The following is a 24,164-nucleotide window of genomic DNA, read 5'->3' as shown; positions in this document are numbered from 1 at the left end:
CAAATTAGCCTCTAGATTTAGAAAGCCACTCTTGCTTCACACTAAGGAGGAACTAAGTGCTATTTTAGCCTTAGTGACCAGGCAGACACAGAAAAGTACACCCACAACAATTAGACACACCTTAACATTAAGTAAATGATTGTTAACGTACCAGAGGACCTCCATTTCCCCACAAATTCCACAGATCTCCTTTCTGTCCAAAAATTGCCGTACCATTTGTAGTCAGATCGTGACAGAAATGATCATCTTCCAATTCCTAATGTTCCAAAGTTTTACTTCGGCCTCTCCAGCTGTAAACACATTTTTCCCCTACTTCCTCTACTGGCAACGCACAGCCAAGTAGCTGAATCATCACATCAGACACAAAAGTCCAACTCATTTTAGAATCAAAACTTCACCAGAGAAAAACCCCTTGGAGACCGACCTCTTTCCAAGAGCAAAGGTGTCTCCCATCTCAAAAGCCACAACCATGACCGGGACCTCTCGTCCTCAGGAAAGGCATTCACCACAGACTCTGGGGGACAAGCCTCCCCCTCGCCTGTCTGTGCAAAGGGATGATGAATTCAGTGGGCACCTACCTTTGCTGCCCCTCGACTGCCACCTCTTCCCACCTTCCCCGTTTCTTTTTCCGCTCATTTTTTTTTCCACTTTAAAAACATCCAACTTTGCCTTGGGGATGAGCAGAATGAAATGTCACTTACCTATAAAAAGAGAGACAGAAGAGAAAGCCATGCATCACATTACATACAAGTTCTTTGAAATCAAGGCCAGCCTCTTACTTTGAAACTGTAACAATGAGTGAATATTATCTTTTCATCCTACCTTTCTATATTTAATGAAACGCGAGATTTTGCAAGAAGCCCATCCCCAGAGCCCATCCTCCCCTTCATGATTTTCCTTTTGTTTTGTGGCCGCTTGCTGCCCCTCTCCTCCACCCTCACCTCCCACTGCTTGCTCCCTCTCTTCATTGAGGAAAGGTCAGGAAGGAACTGGGGAGATGCAGACCTTATACACCAGGGGGGAACTTCGGGCATGGGCACTGAAGTTGTGAGGTGTGTGGAGCCTCTTTTCTCTCAAGCAGGGCCTTGGTGACCTGGGGTCGAAGCTGATCATTGCCTATTCAGGAGGGAGGTCGCAGTCCCCACAGGGTGACTCTCCATCTGCAGCTCTGGGACCTTTTCAAATGGCCCAGGTTCTAAGACTTTCTCCTCTCTCTCCCTCTCCTGGCTCCCCATCACTCCTTCTTGTCGGAATGAACTCGTGTAAGGTTTCTATCCCCTGCTTTGTCACACAGCATCCATGGTGTCACCTTAGTACTACTCGCAGTTCAGATCTGCTTCTACAGAATTTGCTTAGGGCCAGTGTGAATGGCCTGGGTCATTTTCTCTCTCCCCTGCTTCAAAGTGGGATCCAATTTGGTCCATGTTTGTTCTAGGAGACCCTCTGTCTGAGAACTGCAGGATGGTGGATCCACACCTTACTGGGTTTCTGATCTCAAAGGCTCATGTTCTTCACACCACAGGCTCCCCACAGCCCTGTGGGTCCCCCACGTCCCTCTGCCACAGGGGAAGCTGGGCTTCAGCTTTCTGCTTCAAGAACAGCCCCTCACAGTCCCCTAATGTGCTAAATAGTTTAAAATTGATTTCAGTGGCCTGCCAGTATCTTTTTATTTTTATGCCTGAATAACTCAGCTCTTTTTAGCCTCTTCTTGGAGATTTCAGTTTTGTGGTTTTTTCTGCCCCAAGCTTCTCTGAGAACCTCTGTGGAGGACACCCCAGAGCTGAAGGTTGTTGAATTGAAAAATAACCACGTGTCCTCCATATGACCAGGTTTAATACTACACCCCCCAAAGAGATGCTGGCTTAGGATGCTCTGCGAAAAATGGAATCGTGGTCAAATATTTTCAGGAAAGTCTGCCTCCTTCTTCTCCTCTTGGAGATTTATGACCACATTCTGATATTAAAAACTAGGAGACTGTCCATAGTGAAAGGCCATGCTTAGGCTTTTCCTAAAATGATTTCATTCAGATATTCTTCTTCTTGCACACGAGTTAAAGCCCCCTACTTCAGAAGGATGGCTCTGTCCCTGCTGTTTTGTATGGATCTTATACTAAGGGTAACTGATTTGGTCTTATCACAGTCTGTGGCCAGGGGATCCTGGGAGTGATATGCAGCTCCCCGACATGCCCTGTGGGAAACCAGGCCCAGCATCCCAGGCTGTGGTTTGTCTCTGCCTCTCACCCAATGCAAAGAGTCCCCTTGCTGGGTCACCAGCAGCTGCTTCTGTGAGCTGGGGAGACTTGTAAACACCCTGCATACACCACTGGGATGCTGCAAGGCTGAGTGATACTTTAAATGTGCTTTGTAAACTATAAAGAGCAAATAGTTTTAAGGCTGTGGTGTTCGGCACTGCTGTCCTTGGGCTGCACTCATGGAGAGAGACTGAGAACACTGGGTTTCAGCTGCCCAGGGCAGCTGGTAAGGAATGTGTGACTTTTGTTTTCCCCAGTGAATGAGAAGGCAGGAGCTAGTGCGCCTTGATTACTTCCCCTCCTCTGAGCCCTGAGGGAGGGAATTGATCTTGTAGGCTTTTTTTCCATCCTTAATATCTATGCCTACGAGTTTCCCTCTGTTGCACAGGAATGATTTCTCTGCCTTCTCAGTGTTTACACCTTTCAAAGCTTGTAATCCTGTTCCATCTCTGCTCTGCCGCTTTGCAGCTGGGCAAGTTTCTCAGTAGACCAAGAACCTGTACATGGGGGCAGGAAAGAGAGAGGTGTTGAATCAGATCTGGAGGGAACGGTGTCTGTCTGCCTCCATTATCACTTTTTTTAATGTTTATTTATTTATTTATTTATTTTTTTAAATTTTTTTTCAACGTTTATTTATTTTTGGGACAGAGAGAGAGACAGAGCATGAACGGGGGAGGGGCAGAGAGAGAGGGAGACACAGAATCGGAAACAGGCTCCAGGCTCTGAGCCATCAGCCCAGAGCCCGACACGGGGCTCGAACTCACGGACCGCGAGATCGTGACCTGGCTGAAGTCGGACGCCCAACCGACTGCGCCACCCAGGCGCCCCTATGTTTATTTATTTTTTGAGAGACAGCAAGTGCTCATGAAAGTAGGAGAGGGGCAGAGAGAGGGGGACGGAGGATCCAAAGCAAGTTCTGTGCTGACAGCCGCAGACCTGATATGGGGCTCGAACTTGCGAATTGTGAGATAATGACCTGAGCCGAAGCCCTAGGGAAGCTCAACTGACTGAGCCACCCTGGCACTCCTCCATTATCACTTTTAAGGAAGAACAAATAAGCATTACAATAATGGCATGTCAATGTAGGTGCATTAACTGCAATCCTTGGACGACTTGGGGGGTGAGTTTGTGTGGGAAATCTCTGTAGTTTCTGCTCAATTTTGTTAAAGCCTAAGACTGCTCTAAAAATTAAAGTTTATTAATTAAAAAAGTCACACTCCTTAGGTTTTCATTTTTTCAAGAAAATATTCTTGATTACGATGTATGTGCAAGGCCCAGAATGATTTCCAACAGAACAGGGGAATTCTGGGGGATGACGGCATGTTCTTTGTACCATCCCCACAGTAGTCTTCACAGTGCCTTTTTCTGGCCCACGTCGAGGGCATGAGAAAATGGGACTCGAGTCTCAACCCTGGGAGAACTTAAAACCTTCAAGAGAAGAGAGGAATATAGAAAGTTTGGGAAATACTCAGAGAGGCAGAAATGCTGGCCCATGTGTTCTTCCCCCTCATCTTTGGGAATCATATCTAACATTTAAGCCCAGCTTCCGTGCTATGCCCTCTGATGCTGGTTCACCTCACAGTGCTTGACTTTCTCTGCACCAAACCGCTTGCTGTTTTCAGTGGCTTTTAGCACTTCTTCTCTTGGGCCGTTTATGAGAGACCTGTTGTTTCTCCTCTACCACATTGTGGCTTTGCAAACTTGGCCATACCTAGCCCAGACTTTACTGCAAAATGAGTTATAAGAAAACTTTAGGTTTCCAGACCTTTGGAATTTGGAATTGCAGATAAGAAATTGTGGATCTCTGTAGACTAGATACTGTCATGGCTCTGGGACTGCAGAGATGAAAGCTATGATCCCTGTCTTTTTCGAGTCTAGAGGGAAAACAGACGAGGAGTCGCTGAGTCATAATATGACATCAGAGCTGACAGGACAGGGGCAGTCACAGGGTGCTATTGGAGGACAGGGCACCCATATCTTTCATTTGGGTGCTGAGAATAATATAAAAGAAAAAAAAACCTGGAATTCCTTGGAGACTATCAGGGAACACTTCAAAGAAGACGCTGGCCCTTTTTCAGCTGTTCCCACTGCAATGCTGCATTAAAAATCTGCTGACCACCTTCTGTCCCCCATATTTCCAAGGTAAGGACAAGATGGCCTTTGGTTAGTCCCTGCTTGCACTGCAGAGCACCTCTGCCATGGAATTCTTGAAGCTGACATGTCCGCAGGCAGGGGTCAGATGCCCACCTTTGTGAAGAGCTGGGAACCCAGACAGGAACTCACTCTGCAGATGAGGCTGACTTAACATTCAGTGCCCACTCAAGGCACTACAAGCCCTATCCATTCCGTTGTTGTTGTTGTTGTTGTTGTTTTTGTTGTTGTTGTTGTTTGGCTGCTCTTTATAGGGCCATCGTAAAACTGCAAGGAGTGACAGCCTAACTGTGCAAAATGATTTTAACTGAAGAGGCTCTACTTCTCTAGATCTCCATTCCTGACTATAACAGTGAGCATGAAGTATGGCCAGGTAACCCATTCAGTCCCACAGCCAGGAAATCTCCTAAGACTTTGAGAGTTAAGAAAGGATGCCCATCATAGAGCACAGAGCACTCAGCAAATTTGAAATGTACACATCAAAATGTAGTTCAAGTACTTTCATAGAAGTTGGTCATCTTCCAGGAGAAGGGTTTATGTATATCTATATATCTATATCAACTATATCTATACCTATGTTGATATGTACCTACAGCCAATGTGGGGCATGACCCCAAGATCAAGAGTCTCATGCTGATCTTGAGCCAGCCAGGCACTCCCAGGAGAAAGGTTTAACTGACAGTTGCATATTTACTCCAAACTTAGGCCCCATACTGGCTCTGATCTTGAGCCAAGACTAGCTTTTCTTACACCCTCCCTCTGATGGCTTCTGAGCCTTCTAAGGAGATAGAATGCAAAGGAAAGTGTTTGGATCGAGAGCTCAACAGTGTCCCTCTTCTCCTCCCCTTACACCCACACTGCTTTTCTATACCACTGGGAATCTGCAAATCCATCCACATGAGCCCTGATGCCACATCCGTGCTCTGTGACCATCAACAGCACCTCTGCAACAGGCCATGTATGGTCAACGATCTGTGTCATCCCCCATCTCTGTCCATGCCACTGGGGGTATGACTCCTACAGATCTGCAGATATTCTCTTAGTTCAGAGGTACATATCACAGTCCCCATTATATTGCTGGAAGGAAAAGAAATGAGGATTGCTTTTGAGTCTATTTAGGTAGAAAAATTATGTAGATGTACCTAGATGTACAGTATGTTTAGGTAAGTGTTCTAAAATGCAGTGGGATGGATCTTAAACTTCTTTTCCAGCCAGCTGTCCAAATGGGATGGAGGTGGGGTGGAACCTCTCAGACTTTTTTCTATGTTCTCTTCTTCTCTGACACAGAACACTGGTGAAATGCAAATTCTACCTCTCCTACCCACATTTTCTCCAAGCTCTGGAGAGAGAGGTCTGCTACTAACACTCTGTTGGTGGGAAAACTGAGGCCCAAGGAAATGTTAGCTGGTTTCTGGTGAATGCATAAGGAATAGTGGAAAGTCTCTGGCTCATGTGTTCTCACATTCTGTCCTAGGATGGGGGAGGAGGGCTTCCCAAGAGCTAGGAAACATGTCCATGGTGAGATGGGGCACATGCCAAGATGGACAATGAATCTGGTGCCAGCCTGTCAGAAGGAAACTGGATTTATGCTGTCCTGAGGTTTCTGTTGGAGACCAGAATTCCTCTGAGTAATGCTTTTTCCTTTCCCTTCATTGCTTCACACAGAGCTTGGCTGGGTAGATTTTTCTTTTCTTTGCAGTAGGTATATTTATCGATTTTCACAATCAGACACCATCATGTGCTAAACATCTAAGAGATCTCAATTGTATTCCAGATCAGCTCCACCCTTCTTTTTCCACCACTTCTAGATAAGGACTGGAGGAGAAGCAATGTCAGGGGAGAGGGCCTGAGACTGAGCTCAGTACAACCCACTTTCTGCATTAAGCCTGCAGCCCCCTCTGTGATTCTGACACAAAGCGGTAGAGCACAGCCACCTATGCGAAACCAGCTGTGCCAGCCACTACCCTGTGTTTCCAGCAAGCCCCAGGAACTGCTACTGACCTCGCCTGGCTAAACATTGCCTATTTATCTGTGAGATGTCTCCAGAAAGGAAGGTGAGAGGTGCCAGCTTACATGTTACTAATTAGCATCTTTTCCTTAATGACTGTGAAAATGTCTGGAAATTGCTAAGAATTCTACAAAACAAAAAAGCATAGCAGCCGAAGTTGTTCTGGGGTAGGGTAAGCATCTGAGAGCCCTTTTTCTCAACAGCTGCACTTTTAGACTTCTCCACTTTGACTGCACATTAGAATAACCTAAGTAGGTTTTCAAATCCTGCTATCCAAACTTCATCGCATCCAATGACATCAGGATCCCTGGGAGTAAGACCCAGGAGTTGGCGTTTTTAAAAAACACCCAAGTGATTCCAACATGCAGTCACATTTGAGAACCAGGAAACTTGGAGGGCTGTGGAAGCACAGACTGTTAAGCTGTTCCCATTTCTGATTGGGTAGGTCTGAGGAATAGCTTGAGAATCTGCATTTCTACAGAGTCATGAATGATTGTTCTGGTAGGAGACCAGACTTAGAGAAGCACTGCATTAGATGGTTTCTGAAGTTCTTAGAAAAATGGTCTGCAGGAGTTATTTCCTATTAAAATGACAGGTTTGAGAGCTGTGAGGTCTCTTTAACTCTTACTAGGCTGACCTAGAACAGATATGAGTGTACTGGCCCTGCCATTGAGCAGGGAGGTCCACCTGGCTTTTCCTTGTCTTCCTAGGGCTGTGCCTACAGAGAAAACTTTCTATGAAAGAGGCTTCCACAGCCAAAAGAAAAAGAGGCCAGTGTTCCCTTCTCCCACCTCTGCTACTGTCAGAGAATTGACTTTATTCCTTTAAAAAGGAATCCTGTGATCCAACCAATAGCTTCCGGAGGACAGAAACGAGGTAGCATCATGCTTATAGTAGCATCACCGAGTACAGTTGCGTGCAGAAGACACGTGTTATAGTAATGCTGAGTTAACCAAAGGATGAACAACCCATTTTATGGGCAGGAAAACCACAAGGCTCTTACATTGGAGAGAGAGGCATTATGTGCTTAATCCATGAATATTTAACAAACACCTCTGTGAGTGCCACAACCACTTTTCTAATAAGGCTGGAGGCTATAAAAACCTGAGACAGGGTTTATTTATTTGGTTGTTTGTTTATTGATTGATTGATAACATGGACTTTTGTAATTCACACCCTCCTTTCAGCAATATTTATCACCAATGCATTCCATAAGCCATTTTTCTGGAAAGCCTAGAAGGAGGCAGAGGAAGCAGATATCAAAGAGGGTGCTCTTGGGTGCCCTCCCCACCTTTGTTCTTATACTGGAAGCTGTTCCAGGACCCCACATGCATGGGGGTCTCAAGCTCTCTGCCCAAGACATTTGGAAGGAGCCAAGGGCTGGCCCCACCTCTACATCTTTCTAAAGATCTCCTACTTTCCTCGGCTGAGAACTGGAGACAGCTGCAGCATGATGCATGTTGATTGCACAGCACGTGTCCACCTTCTGATAGGGGCAGGCACATGCCCACTGCATAGAGGTAGACACATTTCCCTGTGTGGTAGACACATTTCCTTGTGCCCTACACTTCGCTCAGCTGAGGCAGGGGAGGGAAGGAGCGGAGGGGCGGTATTCTCTCCCTCCCTCTGAGCTTGTTCATATAGTCAAACACAGAAGCCCTGCTGTGACTGTTGATCACATCCAAAGCAGAGGCAGGTTTTGAAATTCATCAGAGATTTCTCCCACAGCTGCAGCCAGCCAGGCCTGAGCCTCACCCTCCCCACGGCCCACCGGCTGCTGTCAGCCCCCAGTGGGAGCCGACAACTATGAAGTTGTCTTTCTCAAGTCCCACATCTGTTTCTTGAGGCGAAGAGAGACAGTGGGTGAAGGAATATATCTAAAACTGAAAGAACAAAGAGGGAAAGAAAAAGAATCCCTTTAGAAAAAGATCCTTAAGAAAGGAGAACTTAACCGAGAGACTGGGAACTCTTTCTTTCCTTCCTTCTCGTTCTTTCTGGAGATGGTTCTGCGGTCCACACGCTGTACATCAGTGGGGACCTGGTGACCACACCGGCTTCCTCTAGCCCCTGGTGAGTAATTGTAGAGGCTCATCATGTAGGCTGGTGCTGTAATAATGCTATAGCCTATGATCTATGGATTTTATGGGGATTTTTAGGAGATTGGTAATAAGGTTGCTCGAGTAAACAGTCTGGCAGAACAGTAAAAGACAAAGGTGATACACAGGTTGCATTCTAAGTGGATTTCTGAAGGTGGAGTGACTGTGAGAAGCTGCCACATGTTCCAAGGTTTGCTTCCTGGACTGAGGGGTCTGGAGCCCCTCTGCTTGCTAAGATTCCTGCCCCAGTGCTGGGAGGTGAAAACACATGGTGTGGTGCACTTCCCTTGTTTGCTTATTCATTGATAAGACTATGGATATATTCCTTCCTCTTCCCTTCAGGGCCAAGGGAACGCTGAGCAGCCAAGGCAGGGCCTGTTGGAGTAAGCCACTCCCCAGGGCTTCTAGTTCTAGCATTCCAACTCCACAGAACACCCAAGAAAGTAAGAGAAGTAGAGGATAGATCTCTCCTCAACGCAGCACCCACTCTGGCTCTTTCTACAATTAAGGTGAGTCAGGTGGCATCTTGCTCCAAGTTGAACTTCTGCCCATTTGGCAACATGGCCTAACAGCAATCTTCCAAAAGGATTAAAACAAAGGTGGGTTGAATGCTTAGGAAGGTGAGCCATCAGCTGTGTGAAATTGGGTCTGGACCTCATGCCAAGAGAACCAAGACAGAAGCACAATCTTATGTGGTTCTGTTTTGCAGCTATTGGAAATCTGAGAATTATCTGGATACCAACTTCCTAAAAGATGCATTTGGTTGCCAAGCAAGCCTCATCAGGCTATATTATCCCAAGCCCTTTCTCAATGGAAAAATATCACAAGTATAGTGTACCTATTATGCGCCTCACAGTGTAAATGTTCCCTTCATGTAAATTAGCACTGCATTTGATACTCATATGAAGGCTTAGAAGGTCAAAATTATTTTACATTCCCATTTTACAAAAGAAGAAACTGGTATCTGGGAGGTTGTCATTTGCCCCAGGTCACAAGTTGTTAACTCCTAGATCTACAACTTGGATGCAGGACCCAATTCCTGTGCCCATTTTCTAAGGGTTTTGATAAAAGAATGTCAGGTTCCTGTATGAGGGCAGCACGTCTGGAGACCACCTCTAGAGGTCTTGGGTCTGTACGGAACTGCTCACAGAGCTCCTTGGAACAGCACAGCTGATGAACTGACCTAAGTACTCCCTTCCTAGTGGATTTCATTTTGGCTTTTATGCTTTCTTCATTTGTCCCCGGGAAGCAAACATTTAAACTTATTAGCCCTGAGCTGAATGTATATCTGAGAATCCTACCAATGTCAGTGAATAAAATCTATCCTTGGCATCCAAGGAATCCCACTTAAAAATTTACAGGGACATCTGGGTGGCTCAGTTAGTTAAGTGTCCAACTTCATCTCCGGTCATGACCTCAAGGCTTGTGGATTAAAGCCCCTCATTGGGTTCTGTGCTGATGGCTTGGAGCCTGGAGCCTGCTTCAGATTCTGTGTCCCCTGTCTCTCTGCCCCTCCCCCACTTGTGCTCTGTCTGTCTGTCTGTCTCTCTCTCTCTCTCAAAACTAAATAAACATTAGGGGCCCCTGGGTGGCTCACTTGGTTGAACATCCAACTTCAGCTCAGGTCATGATCTCACAGTCTGTGGGTTCAAGCTCCATGTCAGGCTCTGTGGTGACAGTTTGGAACCTGGAACCTGCTTTGGATTCTGTGTCTGCCTCTCTTTCTGACCCTCCCTTGTGGTCTCTCAAAAATAAATAAATAAAAACAATTTAAAAAATTACTTTTAAATGTATCCAATTGATTTGGCCACAGATAATAGCAAGTGGCTAATTTAATCACTGGTTAGGATTTATTCAACTTTTTATTATTATTATTTTTTTTTTTTTACTAGATACACTTGACTAGAGCTTATATGGTGGTTAATACATGTTACATGAAAATTAACTGATTATCAAAAACATATTTATGGAGGATTAATTCTGCAAAAACCACCTACACAGAATCTATCAAAGTAAATCCTTGATAGATGCATATTCTGGGAGCTTAATTTAAATTGTTTTCACAAAGCAATCTTAAAGTAAATACTTCCAAGATGAGTTGGTAATTGAAGAAGCCAGGAAATAGTTTCTTGTTTTGTTAACTAAAAAAAGGCAGTAGTCTTGGTCTTTTTCATCTACAGAGTTTCAAACCACATGTAAAAAAATAAAAAATAAATAAAAAACAAGACATAAAGAAAAATCTAGGAATCCAGATCAGTAGATTTCATTATATTGATGATTAATGGTATCAAAAAGCCTGAAACATTTTGAGTTGGCACTGGAATAGCCTCGTGTCCCCCAAAAATGTCTCATTTATCATCCTGTGAGGAAGGCAGAGGGATTTTTAGAAGTTTCCTTGAATTATGCAACAGAATTGACCAGTAATTATATATTTTTTAAAACAGACATTTTTTCCTGTCGCATTTTTAGCTCATTTCTTTTAATGAGGGCATAGCAGTGATGAGAACAAGCCAGTCACTTGTCTCCCTACATCCCTCAACCCTCCTTAATCTGGTGATGATGATGATGATGATGATGACTTTATGGAGAACTTTCTATGAACCAGGTGCATACTCTCACTTTTCCTCATAAACAGTTTGGTTATCTTTGCTCTTTTCCGGGCTTTACTGAGAAAACAGGGACGTCTAGATCTAAATGCAAGATTGGGGTCTTGGAAGCTACAGAGAATAGAAAGGAGCAGAATTAGAGGTGAGGGCCCAGGGGAGGAGTGTGGGTCTCCTGCATCAAATCAGGACAAAAAGCCAGGAGCAACAAAAGCCCCTGGGCCTGGTTCACCAACATACACCTTACGGATGCGAGGATGTGATGCCCCAATTTAACATGGCATTGTTCTTCGAATCCTTGGGGAAGATGGAGATTGTATCTTCCCAACATTTGCTGCTTCTGTCTTCCCTGCCCTCCCCTACAACCTAAGCTCTTAGTGAAATAGCACCCTGTTCTAGCTCATAGTTCCAGTCCACTGTGGATGGCAGGAGAGACTTGGACAGCACTACATCTCCCTGGGCTTTGTTTCTCTCATTGGAAAGACTGGGGAAGTAAGAGTGAGTGATACCTAAGATTTCTTCCTGTGTAACTGTCTATAGTTCACTTTATCAGGCCAGTTGGAAAGAAGTTTGTTTGTTCAGACTTTCAAGCCATAGCCCTGAACCACTGTTGACCTGTTGACAGGCCACTTGAATCGTATGGGAGGGGGTTCAGTGTGCAGAATGGTAACTTTGCAAAACAAATCCATTTTACAATAACTGATATCTTGGACGTTTGTACTCCAAAAGTCAAGAAAGGAAAGCACAAAACCATAGATTATTCATAAACTGTCATTCACTTTCCTTTCACCTACCTGGCCATCTCTGTTGTCTTGGAATTTAGGAATATTTAAACCACACACACCACACACACACCACCACCACCACCACCACCACCACCAGTTTCTGATCTATCTGCTTCTACTGAATGAGGTGATTAACTCCTTGACCTTATGGAACACTAACGTGACCTCAGAGAATAGATAGAATCTTGTTATCTTGTAATGAGTTTTATGGCTTATTTCAGTTCATTTTAGCCATGTTTCTCCAGTGATTAAGGCAATTATCAGCCTATGCATTTCAGGATTATGAATTATGGAGCTCTCTCCAGGTACTGAAAAGGCCTTGGGAAGGCTCAAACCATTTCTTATCTGATCAATACCTATTCCCACTCTCCCCCCACCAACATTCATAAGCAAATACTGCATTCTGTTTCTGGAAGCCCTGCTTTTTCCTCTATCTTAAACTCACATATGGTTATCAAAGCAGTGACTTTTAGATTTAATTGATTTAAGTAAATTCCCTACTTACTATTAACTGGTGCCATGTGTTTTCACTACCATTATTATTACTCAAATTTAGGCAAAGAAATCTTTCCATCTTCCACTACAGTGTTATCAAGGAAGTGGCAGTGCTTAACTGAACACTTGTGGTTGTCAGCAAAACAACCTGTCACCACGCACCTGGCGTGTGACATGATGAAATGAACAACCTTAGATGCAACATCGGCAGGTGCCACAGGCCCACTTTTGTCTCTGGCTCATGCTTCAGTATTTGTCAGCTTCTTTTGGCTTCCATTTGAATTCACGCGACCCAGAGTGATTTTTATTCTTCTATTTCCTCTTTCTGGATGTGCCAGAAAAAAAGCAGTTCATGAATTCAAGAGGAATGTGCAACAAATCTTAGGTTCTATATCTTCATGCCACATAATGAATTATAATGAAAGAAAAGAATGTGGTGACAGCCTACATGCCACCATCCATGTTTTTGGCCCTTCTCTTTTCCTAGTAAGATCATTAAATTTCCTTGGTATTTAAAAAGTGATGGGGCTGGTAAGAGTATATGTTACAAACAGAAATTAGATTGGGGCACCTGGGTGGCTCATTCAGTTAAACATCCAACTCTTTGTTTCAGCTCAGGTCATGATCTTGAGGTTCGTGATTTGAGTCCCTCACTGGTCTCTATAGTGACAGTACAAAGCCTGCTTGGGATTCTCTCTCTTTCCCTCTCTCTCTGCCCCTCTCCTGCTCATTCTCTCTCTCTCTCTTAAAATAAATAAATAAACTTTAAAATTTTTTAAAAAAGAAATTAGGTCCTAAGCTGTACTTAGCTTAGCATGCAATATACACACAAACGAAATTACCTAAAATAAATACTAAAATCATCATTAGTAGGTTAAAAATAAAACACAACTCTTTACCTACAAGGTACAGAAAGGTCAACATTCTTCTCTAAGCTTTGGTACCCAAAAGAGCTAGGAACAATAGTATTTCAACCCTGCATGGTGTAGTGAAGAATCAGATATGAATTTGTATCCAGTTCCAGCATTAACAAACCGTATAACTTTGGACAAATTGTTTAACTCTGATAAAGCTTAATTTTCTCATTTATTCAATGGACATGATTTATATAATTCAGAAATATGGCAGGAATCAAATGAGATTACGTATAAAAGCACTATACCTAACAGACTGGGAACTCATTGTATGTCAGATTGCTTACTCCTCAGGTTGTTTCTCATACTTTGCCCTTCCTTGTCTTGGAAGTTAAGGGGTTCCCTTAAAGGCCTGTTTACTATAACATTCTGCATTAGCCCAAGGTGTGGTGGTTGCCCTCTGTAATGCCATTCCCCAAAGTGAGAGATGCACTATTCACCCCTGGCACAATTTTATAATTTATTGAGGTCTATTTATGCACATAAGAAGATTCTTAATGGTGATACTCTCAAGTTTGAAGAAAGTTGTGAATTTCTTTCTTTGCTCAGGGCTGGTATTTTCCCTGGATCAAATGCCTCTGAGTCTCAAGGACTTGCTTTGCTATTTCTGGACCCTTCTCCGTGATTCACTTGACCTTTAGTTAAGGAAGGTTGGTGGGGGATATAATCCCACTGATAAATGTGTGAGACTTCATATGAGTTAACCCAGAATTTTCAGCTGGTACTGCGTGGGTGTGAAAGCAAACCTCTTTCTGTACAACTTCAGGTCTGGGAGCTTGCAAGGCAGCACACTGGCTCCATGCCCCCTTTCATATTTTCTGTCTCCATATAATTCTGGACTGAGGGCTTTACACATTCCTTAGTGAACACATTATGGTGTGAACATGACCCAGGAATAGTGAACACATCCTTGTATTTCTTCTATAATATAAAAATCAATACCAAAAAAACAAGAAATATGTCATACTGGGTATAGTAGGTTAAAATTGAAACAAAACTCCAAAAGTTGAAAAAGCTGAGATTGAAACCCCCTCTAGAGTTCATTTCTTTTCAATTTCCCACTCTACATTTCTGGTTGGAGTTATCAAGAACTGTCTGATGAGTATCACACCTATGCCAGAAATTCCTAGCCAAATTGCGGGATCCAGCAAAAAGAAGCTAAGTGAGAGACAATGCACAAGTAATTTTCGTACCTTTTATGCTGAAATGTACTCTCAAACCATAAAGTACAATTAACAAAATCTGGAACTTCATGTAAAATCTGCATCTAAGTAGACCATGGCACTGACTAATCTGAAGAAATGGCTGGCTTGCAAAAATGGAAGTCTTGGACATCTTTTCAAATTGGTATGTGTGGAAGGGAAAGAAAGTGGGTTAAGGTATGTGGGGGAAGGGAGCTGGACTTTCAGAGATTTTTCCATGTGAAGTTTAGAAGAAAAGTGAATGCATCAAAAATAGAAGCAGAGAAACGGGCTATGTAGCACATATTTAGGCTTTTGGGTCATGCTGTCTGTGCCTTACTACTTGACCATGCTGTTGAAGTATGATAGAAGCCCTACATCATATGAAAAAGAGTGAGTGTGGTTTCTGTCAAACTTCATTGTAAATATCAGGTAACTTGGCCAGATTTGACCTGAGGGTCATAGCTTGCTGACCCTTGTCTTAGATGATCAATTGTGTGTTTTCCCTTAAAGCCTATTCACAAAATATGTTTCCCTTCTTGTCCACTTCTCTGTGCTAAATATGAAAGTTCACTTTTTTAGCCTCTTACAGGTGTGCCTCTATATGTATGTATCTAGAGTTAAGATTGGTCTTGGGGTTTCATACTCTTAATAGAATCTAAGCTTTCTATTTTTGTTTTCAAAGGTCAAGCATCATGGACATTTCTGATGGTGTAGGATGGTATTGGGGTCATGATCCAGTCCCCAACATTAACCTTTATCCATTCTGTGTGCTCCATGTAACCCAGTATGTACAGACCTATCCAAGATCCTATTGGTAGAATGGTATGAAATACAATATTTGACCCTTCCCAAGCTCTGATACAATGAAGAGAGAAGATATATATGAATATAAATATATATGTATCTCCAAGAGCACCTACAAAACTAGCTATGTAGACCTGAATGCATAAGAACTAGAATGTCAAATTAAATCATTGGAAGAGGGCTCTGTGGTGGAGATGTGTTTTAAAATTGGGTGATTGTAAAAAGAGTAAGACCTGGCTTGAAGGTAGAGAAGACTTTGCAGAGTTTGGTATAATACTCAGAATTCCTTTCCCGTTTGGCACGTAGGCCTGAATGTGAAACCTGAGGTTGAAATGAAATACCCTTTCGCACATTTGTCAGAATGCTTGTTGCCTTTCCCCTCTCTCCAGCCACTGGGCTATGCTTCAGCAGGAGTTTGTGCTTTGTAGACAGGCTGAGAATAGTAAACACTTCTGACAGGAGAAAGGAGGTGCCTCTCCAGAGGGAGGACCTATGGAGGCATGATAGGGTTCTCAAGCACCTGGTCTTGTCACTGAAACTAGATCTCACCATCTCATATCACCATGGGTGGTCACTTAACTTCTCTGTACCTCAATTGTTATAACTATTAAATGGCTAACGATAATATCTACCTCATGTGTATTGTGAAGTGTACTAACTACAAATGAAGTTCATAAAGGAAGTGTTCCCTCCACAGATCTTTCTGTATGGACAAAAATATAAAGACCCCCAGACGTCAGTCCAGTGAGGCTTGGTGGAGCCCATGTTTGTCAATATGTCAAGCCTGCCTATTGCAGAAGGAGCATTTGCTAACAATGCACAAGATGGGATAAATGAGGATGTCTCCATTCCCATTATAAAGTACCTGAACATACATGATTTTATTGCCATCCTAAATTCTTTTTCAGGGAAGAAAAAAATCATTTCTCTTCTCACACCAAATGGCTAAAGGAAAATGTACCTTTCAATCTTGTTAAGACAAATCTATCATGCTGATAAAATATTTACAAAAAGAAATTGAGAAATCCTATAAACTAAGCCCCTTGTGATAAATCTATTCCTCAAAGAAATAAACTTTTCTTCTGATGAAAATCCATGTATGAAAGGAATTCTCAATCCCTGCTAGTATACTGCACAATTATCTTATGTAGTATTTGTACAGTAAACTTTTTGTAGCAAGTAATGAATTTGGGCAGCCCCCTCAGCAGGCACAGGCTGAGTAGTAGAGACCCCCTTCCACTGGTACTTTGTAGAGCAGGATGAAGGGTTATAACCAGTCATGCAACGAGGGAAGAGGAAATACTATGGCACAGCATCAGTCACAGGCTCTGGAATGAAATTTCCCAACATCCTATCACGTTCTATTGGAACCAGGATTTTAGGTGATCACATAGATTTCACGTCCAGCTATTTATCCCATATGTTCACATTGATTCACATATTCCATGTGGTTAGGTAAAGGTGTAAGAACTCAGTATATCTGGTCCCTCCAGGTGACTTCCATTGTCTGCACCGCACCCCCCCCCCCAACCCTGACCTCAGAGAGCACCACTCTTGGCTGGGAAGCAAGAGAGGAGGGAGGGATGGCCAAGGATAACAGTAAGAAATCTCTCAGGGAGCTCGCACCTAGCCTCTTACATATTAAGCCAAAGTCATAGCACCAAAATTTCCAGCCCCTCAGCCTCTTACTAGATTCCCCCTCCCCATGTCCAAGCACTGTGTAACCTCCTGTGAGATTCTGCAGAGGTGGTCTTATAACGACAAGAAGTGCAAGATGATAAAAGAAGTACAGAATCTCTGTGCATATGTGATTATGACCATACTGTAAAAAGCCAGGCCCATTTTTAGGCAACATATACCTCCAGGATATACCTCTGGTCTCTGTTTGAGGATTCCCAGATCTCCTTTACATAGCTCTCCCATACATGCTCAGAGCAAGTTTGTACAAGTAAACTCTTGGCCTGATCCATATTCTGTGAGCCACAGATGTGCAGAGTTAATGAAGGCAGCACCCATGTCTATGTTTTGCTGTTGTTGGAGCTCCAGCAGCTGGACACAGTCTAGGGCACAGTCGGTGAATGGCTGAACGCATAACAGGCAGGGTTGTTGGGTTGGGTCAGAAGTCCTGCACTTTCTTACAGGTGAATGTGCTTCCTACAGACTCAAGGTGAATGTGTCTGCAAGTTTCTGTGCCCCACAGTCATTAGTGAGAGTCCCCAGGGAGTTTCCAGGCCAGGGCACAGAACAGTAGTTGGTCAGTCTTGTGGAAGAAGATATAATGTCACTAATATCATTTGTCTCTTGGGTTTTCTGCCTTCATGACAAGCACTTGGAGCTCTGACTCTGCCTGCTTACAGGTGCACCCAGTACACTGTGTGCTGAAACAGCAGTCTTCCCATAGCCCTGGGCCAGGGCAGGCATAGCCAGGACAAAGCAGGCACATGGAAAGTGTCAGATCAGCAGGTGTCTCCTGTTGATAGAATCATCCTTTAATTCACTCTGAGCTGTGCCATTTAATTACCTTGATCCATGCTTTGTTTTGCTAAAGTGAATGTCACAGATTGAGTATTACTTGCTGAAAATAACAACAGAGGCTTCAATAGTTCTGTAATGGGAGCTGAAATATGATCTCTCTTTTCCCTGGTCCCTTTTCTCATTCTCCTCTTCTCAAATTCCTTTTCAGTTTTTTTTTTTTTGTTTCTTTTAAGAGTAAAATGTAAAATATTAATTTTGAGCAGAAGTAAAATTAAGCCCTCTGGAAACGATTCTGGGAAACCGAGCCATAGCCTGACTTAATTAAGAAGTGATTATGCTGAAGAGCCTATATTAAGGCTTCACGTTCCTGGTACAGACAGAATTGCTTTTAGAGAAGTCAAGTCAGGCAGCAGAGGGGGACTGAGGGAGGGAACACGATGATAATTGGATAGATGAGAAAAAGCAATGGTGTTGTAAATGTGATGGAAAAAAATAGTAGAGAAAAATGTAAATAGGCTTGGAGATTTCTCAATACCATCTTTCAGGAAGGTCAAGATGAGAACGTGGATGCCCATCACTATGTTATCCAAAGTCTTTGGGTCACTCCAGGATGGGCCATCTCCATTCCTCTCCCTACTCCTCCAGCTCAGGTATCTGAGGAGGCAGGGAAATGGACTTGTGTGTAACAAAACTCCAGGGAATGTGGTTAGCCCCCTGCTGCTGTTAGGATGGCAACAACTAATTAGCCCCACAAATTTATGGGCTCCAGGATGTGAGCAGATGGGTATTTAAGTTAACAGCAGATCCAATTTGTCCTCCATTAATTCCAGAGTGATACCTGAGTTTATTGGAGTTTTATATTGTTTCATCTGTTTCAAAGTCAGTTCTTGCACTTCCCCAAGTTCTTTTGACAAGCAACTATCTGGATCTGTCTCCAGTTTGTAGAATGGAGTACCTACTCAACTCCAAACTTCTTTTACTTCCAAATATGTTGAAGACTCCTGATGGAGCTTCAGCCTGGAGCTCTCTTCCCAATCCTTCCCATTTTCCAGTCTCCATTTGGTATACTCACTGTCCATGCAGCTTGATCAATTGTTCCACCGTGGCTGTACTTTGTGGCAGGCAATGGCCCTGGCATAAAAATCATCAGAAATTTGATGGGTATCTCTTTTTGCTCTCTACTTCATTTAAGAACCATTTTAAGTAGAAAATTCTTAAAATCCAGAAAATGGGAGCTTTAAGAAAACCCAGGGATCATTTACAATCTGGAGTACCACTCATGGCCACCATCTCTGCTCTTATTTCTCAAAAAGGAGGGGCTGGCATTGGAGAAGGTATACAGGCTGACAGTTCAAGTCCCCCAGATTAGCCTCAGTTAATGAGATTCAGATCTCCTTCCTCATTTTGAGTTCACCAGAGCAGACGGTTTGGGGGTGGTCTCAGAGAGACCTCATAGTCATGGTGCTGTGATTCTACCACCTAACCCCTACCTGCAGCAAAGACATTCCCCTTTAGTCTGCTTTATTTAAAAAGGGTTCTATTGTGAAATACCTTTAGAAAACCACCAGTCTCCTCTAACTCCTTTCTTTTTATAAGAAAAAACAAACAAACAAGCAAACAAATGAAAACCTAAGGCTCAGTAAGGCTAGTGACTTATCCAAGGTCACAGTGGTGGACAATCAAATGAAACTCTTCAGGCCCCTTCACACTTCACAGACAGGCTATCACTTCACTACTCAGTCTAGCGACTTAGGAAATCACCATCATTTTCACCGTTACCATAATGTTGATCTGGGTACAGAATGTAAGTCTGACCAGAGAAATTAGCAAGTAGTTACAGTGTAGACATCCATTAATTGTCCTAAAGTGGTGAACAAACATAGAGGGACACTTCCTAAGAGTGCATGTTTTCTTGTGCAGTCCAATTTCTGATCTCTTGAGCAACCTCATCCCCATGATTCCTTTTGTATGTGTACTGATAGGAAACATTCTGTGCTAATTTTAGTGTCTGGAAAAAGCAAGTAACTCATTAAGCACTGTAATCTGGCAGGAAAAAAATGGTAGACACTATAAGTCTTTGGTCACCAATGAGATGAAACCATGTGTCAGTCATTCTCAGCTTCAGCTGGGCATTAACATCACCTGTGAAGATTTTAAACAATTCCGATCTCTAGATCTCTCCTGGAGATCTCGATTCAGTAATTTTGGAGAAGGGGGCAAGGGCGTCTATAGACATTAGAACCCTTTGCTACTAATTTCCATATTAAGCTAAAGCTGAAGCTCCAGGTTTAGGAGTCACTGCACTTAATTGAAGTCACCTGTGGAGTATGAGGTCCTGCAGTCTGGCCTCTAGATTCACATTTCAAACTTTTTTTCCAAAGCAGTGGGGTAGAGTTAGCCTCATTAACAAGGCAGGAAATGGCAAATTGGGTCAACCCCATGGTTCAGGCCACACCAAAATATGGCTTATGAGAGCCTCCACAGGATCCTCTGTTGGGAAAGATAATCATCCTCCCTGAGCTTTACCTTCGAAGGATGAGGATGAGCCAAATTCTGTACATTCTCTGTCGATAATCTGTTTCGAGATGTATGGATCTCAAACTTTCTTGAACCCATTTTTGTTTTTAATCTTTGTCTCTTGTCACAATAAGTGAGTATGTTTATCATTTTAGTATGATGAAGTGCTGCATTTTAATGTGGTTTCATAATCTTTTCAGGAGTAAGGAAGTCCTTTGAAGACTATATTCTGCCTAACTGCAAGGAGGTTATGAAACCAACACAAAATCACAGAAGAAGGAAACAAAAAGACATTCTCAGAATTGGAGCATCTCTACTTGCACTTTCTCCTGGGATGGATGCTCCCATCTTTGCCTGGCTCACTAGAACCATAAGGGGAATTTGGTCACCCCACTTTTGAGGAACTGTAGACCTCTCTAGAGAGGATGTCAGAACAGGTCTTTGCTTGGCAGGGCAGGTGCATAGCTTATGTTTTGGCAAGAGACTCCTCCACCTCTTGGCTTAACAGTAAAGTCATTAGGTCTTGTGACTAGTTCTAAGTAGCTCACCTACTAGGTAGGATGTCTATGGTTGAGGTGAAAGGTAGCACATGTTCCTTTTTTAGGCTTCTAAGACTTCTTTATTGAAAGCAGCCTTTCCACTTTGACTATCAACTCCTATTTGATAAATAGTGATTTTCTTTGGAAAATAAATGTTATAAGCAAAGAGAAGAAGGTACAGTCAGCAAATTCTTAGGAAATGCCCCAAACCAGGGAAGAAAGAAGGAAGAAAGAAAGAATCACTTTGCATTCCAAATGGTGTGACTGCAATTATCTCTGTGTTAACAAGTATCTTCACATTCTAGAATACTTCTACATGTACTGCTGTGACTACTGCCTTCTCAAATTGGCTAGGGAGGGATATGAGACAGCAGTGCCAGTGTGGACTCAGATAGCCTGGTGTTAAACCCCAGCTTTGCCACTCACCAGTTGTGTGACCTCAGCCTGAGGTCAGCTTGAGGTTACTCAACCTCTCTATGCCTCAGTAACTCATTTTTCAAATGAGCATTACAATAGTAACCAGCCTTTTAAGGTTCCTGCAAAGATTGGGTTAATTCATGTAAAAGTTTTCAGAAAAGTGCCTGTAAATGCTCCATGAATCTAAGCTATTACTGTTGTTAGTATTACCGTTTTCTAAATTTGTACTTAAAAAATGTTTCAAATGGCATGCAGGGAGGATTATATTGTCTCCATTCTAGAGATAATAAAACCACTACCAAATAGAATGTTCAAGATCCCCCAGTTCTATAGTAGCACCTGGAACTAGGATCTAACTTTCCTATACACATAGTATGACATTAAGTGTTTCAAAAGGGGATATAGGTGGCTATCATAATAGGTAGGACTTGAAGCCACAGAAATTCTAGAGGAATGCTATCTTTATATGATTTGCTTATCATTAACATATCATTATCACGTCTTTCTAAGCCCACTTTTGAATAAAGTTTTCCTAAGTGTTTTAAATTCAGTAAACTCTCCCATATGATTCTCCCTATGATGATAACACTCCTAAGGTTATTAATAGGAGCACAACTTCTCTGTAATTGATAATTTCCATGAACCGATACATCTGTACCCTTCCTCCCAGAAAAGTTTACACTGTATGAGAACAAGTACTTGTCAAATATAAGGAACTCCTTAGATAACTGGGGTCACACTAAGGAGACAATTCTGTGTCCAGAGCAGCCAATGGCACCCAGTAAGCTGTAGCTATTTAGGAGACGGAACTATCGATGGGGAAAATTATTGTTGGTTATCAGTCCACAGAGAAGCTGAACTACAGGAAGGGACTGGAATAAAAGTCTAGGAAGCAAATAGAAAGTTCTACCATTTTTGAGAGCATATTTGTTCCAAGGACTCTTGCTTTTGGTTCATCCTTATAACATCTTTGCAGGATGCATTCTTTTGTGTACCACGAGAGATAGGTTTGGGGAGGTAAATTTTCATGCAAAGTATCTACCTGAGGGAAGTGTTCTTTTAGCTTGAGCAGAAGAACTGGAAAGAAGTTAGGTGCTGGCAGAGGTGAGCAGAGAACAGGATTAAGGGCAGGTAAGACTCACCCTTCACTAAAGTCAGAAGCAGCCAGTTGTCTATTTGCAGGCCAGGCTTCATTCTCTAGCAGGAGGGAAGGGTGAGTAGATAAAGCTGCTGGCCTCCCAAGAGCAGGGGCACCCGAAAGAGTGGCCTGGACAATAGGCCAACTGGAAAAGACATGAAAGTAGAGGTGGGGCTGACGCCCCCAGGTTAGGAAGCAGGGAAGGAGATGCGGTGTAGCTATTTAAGGAAGCATACGTAACACGCATACACTATCCTTTGAGACCTTAAGGGTTACTTCCCTAGCAGCTAGGTGTCTTTCCTCCTGTTATTTGACTTTTTAAAATGTAATTTAATCATTCCCCATGGCAAGTGGCTGAAGCCTTCCGTGTACAATAAACAAACACAGCTTTGGGAGTAGCATCCATAGCTAGCCACAAGTGGATATCTGGGCCATTCAGTGCAGACCTACTGGACTTTGTTGTTGTTGTTGTTTGATTGTTTTTGTTTTAGTTTTTTTTGTTTGTTTGTTTTTGTTTGTTTACTTTTAATTAATCTCAACACCTAATGTTTGGCTCAAACTTACAATTCAGAGATCAAGAGTCACTGGCTCTGCTAACTGAGCAAGGTAGGCACCCCTGGACTTCGTTTTAGAAGGAATAAGCACAGCACTGTTGGAACTAGCCAGGAGACAGAGGGAATGGCTTAGACAGCCATACTGGCATCCCTTACCTTGGGCAAAGAGAAGCAGATGTTCCACTCTGAGGCTGAGAGGTGGGTAGGGGGCTATTTCTTTGGAGATGAAAGTTGCCAGCTTTAATGAGAAATCTGGGTTCTCACCTGACCTGAAAGATAACTTATCTGTCCATTCCTGATTCTATAGAAAAACAAGTATCAAAGTCTAACTCTGCCTAAAACTAGGCCAACAATTTGAGAGGGGTTCAGAAGAAAACTAGCATGGGTTAGTGCCTACCATGCATGTGATCTCAGTAAAGATTTTTTATTACACTGCAAGGTGTTAGCATCTCCATTTGATATACCAGAATGTGACCTCACAGAAGATGTGCTCAAGGTTATGTAGCCCATTAAGGAGGAAGTTGGGGAGAACCTGGGTCTGTCCTATTCTGAAACTCATTCTTTCTCCATTGGGCTCTGGAGCAGCCACTGAAGTTGCTGCGACAAGCACACATTTAAGAACTTCTACAAATCAAAACCACAATGAGACACCACCTCATAGCTGTCAGAATGGCTAAAATTAAAAACTTGGACAACAGCAGATGTTGGCAAGGATGCAGAGAAAGGGGAAACCCATTTGCACTGTTGATGGGAATGCAAACTGGTGCAGCCACTCTGGAAAACAGTATGGAGTTTCCTCAAAAAATTCAAAATAGAACTACCCTATGACCCAGCAATTGCACTACTAGGTATTATCCGAGGGTTACAGGTATGCAGTTTTGAAGGGGCAATTGCACCCCAATGTTTATAGCAGCACTATCAACAATAGCCAAAGTATGGAAAGAGCCCAAATGTCTATTAATGGATGATTGGATAAAGAAGATGTTGTGTGTGTGTGTGTGTGCGTGCGTATACATATGTATGTGGAGCATTACTCAGCAATCAAAAAGAATGAAATCTTGCCATTTGCAACTACATGGATGGAACTAGAGGGTATTATGCTAAGCAAAATTAGTCAGAGAAAGACAGATATCATATGACTTCACTTATATGTGGAATTTGAGAAACTCAACAAATGAACATAGGGGAAAGGAAGGAAAAAATAAGATAAAAGAGAGAGTGAAGCAAACCATA

The 24,164-nt window shown here is 42.9% G+C and overlaps 1 protein-coding gene across 2 annotated transcripts in view; it reads right to left on the bottom strand.

The window, feature by feature from the left end:
- NTM (neurotrimin) overlaps window positions 1-24,164 on the bottom strand; it is a 957,218-nt gene that overhangs the window by 672,390 nt on the left and 260,664 nt on the right. The window contains exon 1 of one of the 2 annotated variants that reach the window (XM_040483563.1): window positions 579-651. The exons of the other annotated variant lie outside the window; for it this stretch is intronic. Within the exon in view, the coding sequence (XP_040339497.1) occupies window positions 579-636 (58 nt within the window). The 5' untranslated portion in view covers window positions 637-651. Of the gene's footprint in view, window positions 1-578; window positions 652-24,164 lie in introns of those variants that run through there. 2 annotated transcript variants of the gene reach the window in all.

Source organism: Herpailurus yagouaroundi, unplaced genomic scaffold (assembly GCF_014898765.1).
Source record: "Herpailurus yagouaroundi ecotype Mexico unplaced genomic scaffold, PumYag 161, whole genome shotgun sequence".
Lineage (NCBI taxonomy): Eukaryota > Metazoa > Chordata > Mammalia > Carnivora > Felidae > Herpailurus > Herpailurus yagouaroundi.
Note: the sequence above shows the minus strand (reverse complement) of the source record. Positions and strands in the feature narration are given on the sequence as shown.